Below are 8,836 nucleotides of genomic sequence, written 5' to 3' on the forward strand. Positions count from 1 at the left end.
TTTTGTAGGTTTTAGGGGCCATGCCTTGTGCCTCCTGTTTGTGTGGGCCTTGGTGGAGGTAGAGGAAAATTTAAATTTAAATGTAAACATTTTTTTAAAAGGGGGTTTAGTTGGTAAATAAAAGAAGCTGCCAGGTCACATATTAATAGTAAGTAAAAATCCACCAGGCACAGGGAAGTTTCTTGTCTTTATATGGAATAGCGTGCATGTGCTAGTGGCTGGCAGTTAGACAATTGTAGTGGGATTAGGGATCGGAGCAAGGGCATTTATAGAGAAGGCATACTTAGGTATTTGGAACAAGATTTTAGGGGATGGCACATTTCAAACATATACAGGAAATAAGCCCTAAGCAAAGACATTTAGCCTCCAGGTGCTTGGTAAAAGACAACTTTATGTTTTTTTCTTAGGGAGGGATCAGAGTAAGGGTACCGGTGACAATTGAAAATTGGACATCAGCATTTATAATATAAGCTAGTGTTTATTGTGAAAAGTTCCCTGAGAGGTGTGTAGCTTTGCTAAAATATATGGACTTAATTAGGAAAGCCTTTTTGGTGCTTTGGGGTGTTTGCATGGGTGAGAAATGATGAAGAATTTAGGGCAAGGATGGGTGAGGACAACCAAACAGTATGGTGAGAGATAGATATGGATTTGTGGTTACAGTGGATTGCGCCAACGGGTCCAGCCCCGACGCTGCATACAGCAAGTGGTTTATCCGTGCCTTAACGGTCTTTCATGGCCGCCCTGCCTTTGATGGGGCTGGGGGAGGAGGCAGGGGTCAGCCATCAGCAGCGTGCTGGGCATTTAATAGGGAGGGCTGCACTAGAACACTATGCAAATTTAGGCACAAGTGTAGCAGATGTGCGGGCGGTATCCCATCACACACTGTTTTGCAACAGGTGACAGAGGGAGGGGGCATGGAGCGGGGTGAGGAGCTGTGGGGAAAAGCCAATAAGACAGTTAAGATGGAGGTGGAGGTGGTAGAGGAATGGCTCCATTTTTACCAGGATAGGGAAGGGGCCAGAATCTTGGGGGAAGGTTTTCGTGAAGGTTTTAAGTTGGGATATCAGGGCCAGAGGATGCAGCGGTGGGCAGCAAATTTGAAGTGCATTAGGAGAATTTGGAAGTGGTACGGTTGAAGTTGCAAAAGGAGGTGGTACTGGGGAGAGTGGTGGGCTGTTTCTGGATTTGCCGGGTGACTTGGTGGTCTCCCCTTCAGGGGTTGTGCCTAAAAAAGCAGCTGGGGAATTCAGGTTGATTCCTCATTTATCATGGCCAGACGCCCTGGCCATGGCTTCATTGCACCGGAAGATTGCGGGGTGTCCGATGCCAGTGTGGATCAGGCAGTGGGCTTAGTGAGAAAAGAAGGGCGTGGTGCGTTCACGGTCAAGTGTGATAACAAGGCGGCTTTTCGTTTGTTACCGGTGCATCCAGAGAATTTTTGGTTGCTGGGGATGCAGTTTGAGGGTCAGATTTATGTTGACAAAGCATTGCCAATGTACTGTGCAGTTGCATGTGCAATGTTTGAGGGTTTTAGCTCTTTTCTGCATTGGGTTTTTACTTATAGTTCTGGTTTTGAGGGAGTTTTGCATTATTTGAATGACTTTCTTTTCATCATTGGGGTGGGCAAAGAGCAAGAATGTCAGCGGATGCTAGAGGTTTTTCAGAAATTGATGCAGGAGCTGGGGTTGCCATTGGCGGAGGATAAAACTGAAGTGCCTGCAGTGGTTTTGACTTTTTTAGGAATAGAGCTGGATTCACTGGCGATGACCTCACACTTGCCGTGCGACAGGGTGAGCAGGCTTGTAGCATTGCTGGAGAAGGTGATAGCAACCCACAAAATGAAGCTGGTGGACATGCAAAGGCTAGTATGGCATCTCAAATTCGTGTGTCGGGTGGTGGACCCACGGTCGCATTTGTTGCAGAAACATGGCACATTATATGGCAGGAGTGAAGTATCCACATGACAGGGTGAGGATTTCAGGTGCAGTCAGGGAGGACTGCAAGATTTGGCTAAGATTTTTTAAAGAATTCAATGGAGTGTCAATGTGGCAGCAAGGGGACCCAGTTGCATGAGAAGTTTGAGTTTCTTCAGACGGGGCAGGTTCAGGAGGATTTGAAGTGTACTGGAGGAGTATGTGGTGTGCGGAAAAGTAGCCTGACCAGGGGCAGAGAGAAGGGCGGAGCATAGCCTTTTGGAGTTTTTTCCATTGCTAGTGGCACTGGAGTTGTGGCGCGCAGAGTTGTAGAACAGGAAAGTGAATTTTAACATCGACAATGAGGCGGTGGTCAACATTGTGGGCAGTCAGTCAGCGAGGGACCAGAGGGTAGCCAGGCTAGTGAGGGAATTTGGACTACGATGTCTGAAGTTGAATGTGGTGTTTAAAGCAACTCACGTGTCAGGGAAGGATAATGGCATCGTTGATGCATTATCTCGTTTTCAGTGGCAGAGATTCCGTGGGATGGCACCAGAAGCGGACATGGACGGGCATCAGATCCCCCAGGAGCTGTGGCAGCTAGGAAACTGAGAGCACTGCGTTTAGTAGAGGGTTCACTAGCCCCTGCGTCTAGAGCTGCACACAAGAGAGCATGGTTGGACTTTCTATAAGGGGGGGCGTGTAATTGGAAGCGTATACTGGATGCGGAGGAGAGAAGAAGGGATGATGTGACTGAATTTATATTGGGGTTTCTGGACAAAGGTTGGTCTAGGGCAACGATAGAAGGGAAATGGCGGGCATTGCTTTGTATGGGAAATGGTTTTGGGTCTTTCAGCCCAGTGGGGGTGAAATGGCACGTCGGATGTTGGAAGGATGGACAAGGGAAAAAAGGAAAACTAAGGTCAGCAGGAGACCAGTTTCAGAGGCTCTGTTATTTAAGTTGTCCAATGTTCTGGAGGGAGTGTGCTCGTCATCATGGGAAAGTGACATGTCTTCAACATGTTTTATTTGGTTGTTTTTTGGGGCATTTCGGGTGTCGGAGCTGGTAGTGGGGAGGAGAGGAGAAGGAGGTCTGCTGTGGAAGGACGTCCACTTATCAGAAAACAGCGTTGATATAAAGATTTGTAGATCAAAAACGGATCAGAAAGGGAGGTGTTTTTGGGTGCCTCTGGATATCATAGGTTATTTATAACATGCTTAATACCCAGAGGTTTCTAAGCGCGGACCCGGGGATCGAAGCTGTGGTGCTCTGTCTCATCCTGCTTCAAAGGCAAGCACGTTGCCCCTGAGCTATTCTCCCGAGACAGTAAGGATTTGTGTCCAGTAAGGGCTGCGGCATTGTGGGGGGGAAGATGTAAAGGAAGAGAGGGTTTGGTTTTCCAGCATGAAAACGGGCCTGAGGTGACTGCAGTTCATGTTTTGGGGGCTATGAGGAGGGCACTGTTGCTTTTGTGCGAGAAAGCTGACGATTATGGGACTCTTTCTTTTAGGGTGGAGACAGCATGTCAAGGTAGTGGGATGGGTCTGTCTGAAGAAAATGTTAAGAGTTTAGGGGGCTGGAAATCGGCAAAATACAAGGAATACATCAGAGAGGTGGGGAAATGGGGTCTGTTAGTTAAACAAAGAAATTGAGGTGGGGAGATGTGGTTGGTGGAGAGAAGGCTCATGAAATCCTTTTTTTTCATATGTGGCACGGAGGAGTGGTGAGTTGCCGCAGATCTGGATATGTGGACACTCCATAGTGAAATGGCCAGGGAAAGATGCAGCAAAAAGAGTTTTGGGGCCACGTTGGGGTGTAGTTATAACATGGCTTTGTTGAGATGGTCTGGGATGGGGGGTTCAGGTGGGACCAACTGCTGCCTATGCTAGTGGGTATCAGGGAGCTTCATGGGGTTCCGGCAGCTCCAATTTTACGTGCAGGGGAGAACGATTTGGTTAGGCATAAGGGGGTGTCACTGTTAAAAAAGATGAAGAGGGATCTGAGTTGGTTGAGGGAGATATGGCTCAGAGTGGGTTTGGTTTGGACCAGGTTGATGCCGAGAAGAGTATGGAGGGGGGTTGTGAATGAAGGGACGGTAGAACGGACTGGAAAAAGATCAAGAGGGAGATGGTCAAGAATTGCAGGTCCTGGGGGGTGCGAAGGCTTACGCACCAGGAGATCATCTATGAGGATTTTGAATTATTTCGGGAGGATGGGGTGCATTTGTCAATCATGGGAAACGTGTACTACTTGTGCAATGTTAGGATGGCTGTGGAGGATATCATAAAGAATTGGAGGTAGATGTGAAGTAGGGTGGGGATGACGTGGGGCAGAAAGAACACCTCCGGGCAGAGTTTTCTGATGTCGGGAACATGGCCCTTTGGAGGTGGGTTGGGGAGCACAATGGGGTACTAGCGCGGTAAAAGGTGGGTGGTGGTGTTTGTATGAACGGGCTACCCCAGGGGTACAAAGAGGTGGAAGAGGTATTGAAGAAGGAGGGGTGTAGGCTCGGGTAGAAGGTGGGAGAAAGCAGGAATGCAGGTTGAGAGGAATTGAAGGGGAGGGGAGGGAGCAAGGAACAGGAAGTGATGAATTTAAATTGTTTATTTATTTATTTGTTTTGGCAATTGTTAAATTGATCTGTCAGTCTGTAAGGCCAGAGAGCCAGGTTAGCGTGTTTTTGTGTGCTGTGGCCTGGTACATTAAAGTGACCTTTTCCACTTGAAGCGGGTCTGGGATTTCTTGTGCAGTAAGCCCAAAAGATGGTTTGCAGGTTTCCTTTTAAAGACGCACTTTTCCTTGTGTTCCTTTAAGGGGAAAATGCTTGCCATCATGGCGTGCAAGCGCCCAAACGCAGGGCTCTCTACACAGGTCCAGTATATTTCACGTGCTAATAGTTTGCTGAATAAATCGGAAATCTAAAACATCAACGCAGAGAATTTTTTTTTTGTTGTTTTGGAGCAATGAATATACAAACACGTGAAATCAATTACTACTGCAAAAAATGCTCTGGGAGAGGGGAGGGGTTTTGTGTGAAGGTTTGCCGAGTTACTTGCTCAGCATCAGCTTCGTTTTCTTTTTGGTTCTGAGAGAGGGGTACTTCGAAAGGTCCTTATGTACTAACATTTTCAAACGTTTTTCGTTGTTTCTTTTGGCGGGAACCCTACCTTTGCCGATGGCTTGGGAGGTCCTAGCGGTCGTGCCGTGAAAGCAAGCCCAGATAACATATGTGTATAATAAAAGCTGACTAGAATGCAGGGCGTTGGTCGAAAGGGCTAAATGAGACCACTTGCCATTGGATAAAAGCCTCCTCAAATGTTTCAGAGGCTCCTTGGCGACTGTGGCGCAGTCGTTTTACCGGTAGCCCTCTCCTGGCCAGCCATCGCCTACACCTACGCGCATGCTCAAACCAAACGCCAGACCCACGTGCGCAAACAATGGACATCGCGTGCAATCAAGACGCTAGATGCAAGATCGTCGGAAAACCTCGGACAGCATTTGCAAACTTGGAATACAACATGTGCAAAATTCTGAAATCCCATGGAAAAAAACGCAGACATCACATATGCAAATACTTCACACTCGGTCTGCAGACTCCTAAAACCACACGTCCAACCTCCTGACAATACATGTGAACATTTGACACCAGAAGTGCAAACTCCTAAAACAATATGTGCACGCTCCTGACCTAATGCGCAAACTCCTGTCAACTCGCATGCGAACTCTTGACACCAGATGTGCAAAGTCCTGAAACTATTCCTGAAACCACGCCGAACAAATGACAACTCATGTACACACACTGGACACCAGATGTGCACGAAATGAAATCCCCAGAGTGCAGGAGGTCAATGCTGATGATTAGGCTGAATCTGCTCCTTTCAAAAGCAAGGGTGAACTGGTTGGGTCCAGATATGACACGGGAGTGTGGTCTTGGCAAACATGAGGGTATAATGCACTTTTTAACAACTTCCAGTGATTTTATTAAAAACAGTATAGGGACGTGTACGGCCGCCATGGCCTTTTTTATGATCCATAATGATGATTTTTTTTGTACGATGTTTTATATTATGTAAATGTAGTATTGAGAAGACGATTTATAGAAGTTTGAGTTTTATGAAAAAGTATCATGTTTTTGGTTTTGTTTAAAGCATTATTGTTGATTTTGTTATTGGATATTTAGTACAATAAAATTGTACATACCTACCTACCTGACAATTCATGCGAACATTTGACACCAGATGTGCAAACCCCTGTCAACTCATGAGCAAACACTTGACACCAGATTTGTGAACTCCTGAAATCACTCAGTCAAACGCCTGGCACCACATGTGCAAAGTCCTGACAAATTACAGCACATGTGCAAACACTTCACAACAGATGTGCAAACACACGAGACCACGCGTGGAAACTCCATGTTAACACATGTGCAAACACGTGTATTTGTATTTGTATTTATTGTATATAGCGCCTTAATCCAAGGCGCTTTACAGTCTAACAAGAATGTACCAAACACATGAAACCACATACACGCCATCCTGACAACGCATATGCAAATCCCTGTTAACACATGTGCAAACACTTGACACCAGATGTAAAAACTACTGAAACCACATGTGCAACCTTCTGGCGCCTCGTGTGCAAACCCCTAAAACAATACGTGCAAGCTCCTGGCACCTACTGCACACACTCCTGTCAAGTGACCAGACCATCACTTCACGCCTGATGTAAAAACTCATGAAACCCCACGTGCAACCTCCGGGCAACACATGCGCAAACTACAAGTGCAAACACTTCACAACAGATGTGCAAACACATGAAATCACTCAGTGAAATGCCTGGCACCACATGCACAAAGTCCTGACAAATTACAGCACATGTGCAAACACTGCACAACAGACGTGCAAACACACGAGACAAAACGTGCAAACTCCCTGTTAACACATGTGAAAACACTTGACACCAGATGTGGAAACTCTTGAAACCACATGTGCAAACTTCTGGCTCCTCATGTGCAAACCCCTAAAACAATACGTGCAAGCTCCTGGCACCTACTGCACACACTCCTGACAAGTGACGACACCATCACTTCACGCCGATGTGAAAACTCATGAAACCCCACGTGCAACCTCCTGGCACCACATGCACAAACTCCTGACAAGTGACATCATCACTTCACGCCTGATTTGAAAACTTATAACACCCCACATGCACACACTCCTGAAAACACCTGTGCAGATGTCTGACATCACTTAAGCTAAAATGCACTGAAACTGCGGGTGCAAAAGCTTAGCGCGACACGTGCAGTGCGGTTCAGACACCTGGCAGCGTATGTGCAAACAGTGGACACCACGGGTACAAATACGTGTCAGCGACATGTGATCTCACGACTTCATACAACGTTGACACTGCAACTCTTCATACAGAATGTGCAAATGTCTGAGAGCACATACTCCCTTTGCCATGGTCGGACTGGGGCATAACATTGTCTCAGGCACCAATGAAAAAGTGGCCCACAGTTGCAAATGGCAATTAATTCCTTTTGACAAGCTGTTCGGGTAGTACCCAAAAGGTTGTTTTTCCCAAATAAAATGTGATGCACATTGTGCATTTTAAAGAATATTTATTTAGTAACACTAGTCAAAAGTACTTGCTACATGGTGAAGTAACCTATCAAACTGGCCCACATGGTCCAAAAACTTGGCCCACTTTGACCAAAAAAAGGGTTCCACGCTACCATTTTGTGTTTTGGGTTGGGGCATTGCTCTATTGCCCTATAGGCCAGTCCGAGAGGGCTCTTTGACACCGTTGTGCACAGCGTGTCGTTGTTAATTTGACTTTGCCTACATAAAAAGGGGTGGATTCGCAGAGATTCAACCCTGTGACCTGCAGGTTCCATATACAGACTGATGCAGCAGAAGCATGAACCCGCTGGAAAACGTCGCCCGAAACCCGCCTGGGGTTTGCTGCTCTATAGCCTACCAGCAATTCGCACTGTCTCGCTGGAAAAACGAGGCATAGCCCCTCAGAAATCAAAGACAGCCCCGGCCCCCCTTAGAACCCGCCACACGCCACAGTCAAAAGAGAAAACAGGCGCCGTGCAATCCGAATTTGCATTACCTTTCTCCAACAGCGATTTCACAACCCCGGAGCCCACCGTGCCAGCTCCCCCCAGCACGAGGACTGTTCTGTCAGAGGAGGACATGCTGCTGGTGGGTAGGAAACAAGGAGAGCAGCAACTGACGGGGCAGCAGAGAGGCAGACACACCAGGCTCTGAGCGCCCCGCACAGCATGTGCCTATAAGAAGTGTCAGCCTGGCCCCGCCCCGCCACAGGGCAGGCAGACAAATCACAAACAGCCCCTCGCGTGATATCCTCTCCTCCAGTGGTCCGTGCCATTGCTCCGATCATTGTCTGCGTGCAGAACCTCCAGGCTGGCGAGGTAGCTCTGCCAATTCGTGCACCTGCTGCTGAGATTAGCCTGCAACCCGCATGTCGCGAGTTTTGGCACCATTGCGTTCGCACAGAATTCTATTATTCTTACGTGTGTAACGCGGAAGCCCATAGAGCTGAATCACTCGCCCCTAGCGCCTTGAGGCAACCTAGTTTTCTAATGGACAAATGATGCGGTTTCTGAAGCATAGACAGCACAGCAGCAGTAGCTTATGCAGAAGCGTCGTGTTTACTAAATGTCTACCCACACGTTTACTCGATGTCGTGGAATTACATGCACGTAATTTAGGCATTGCCCTTCACCCCCACTCCCCGTTTCATCGTCACGGTCTTTACGAAGTGAGGAGGCAGGCAGGGCAGTTTCTAGCCAACTTGGTGCCCAGGGAGAAACACCAGAATGTGCCCCCCCCTCAGCACACGCCACTACCCAACTACACCTATGTGTCCTGCGACAAAACCCCTCCTCAAAATG

General features: G+C 47.6%; 1 protein-coding gene across 2 annotated transcripts in view; it reads right to left on the reverse strand.

Moving 5' to 3' along the window:
- Positions 1–8,212, reverse strand: part of LOC138525280 (farnesol dehydrogenase-like) — a 139,747-nt gene extending 131,535 nt beyond the window's left edge. The window contains exon 1 of one of the 2 annotated variants that reach the window (XM_069635573.1): positions 8,032–8,212. In XM_069635573.1, coding sequence (XP_069491674.1) covers positions 8,032–8,116 — 85 coding nt within the window. In that variant the 5' untranslated portion in view covers positions 8,117–8,212. The remainder of the gene's footprint in view (positions 1–8,031) is intronic. The other variant, XM_069635572.1, reaches the window with a different exon arrangement.
- Between the last annotated feature and the right edge of the window lie 624 nt (positions 8,213–8,836).

This window comes from Ambystoma mexicanum, chromosome 1q, assembly GCF_040938575.1.
Source record: "Ambystoma mexicanum isolate Mex_15411 chromosome 1q, UKY_AmexF1_1, whole genome shotgun sequence".
Lineage (NCBI taxonomy): Eukaryota > Metazoa > Chordata > Amphibia > Caudata > Ambystomatidae > Ambystoma > Ambystoma mexicanum.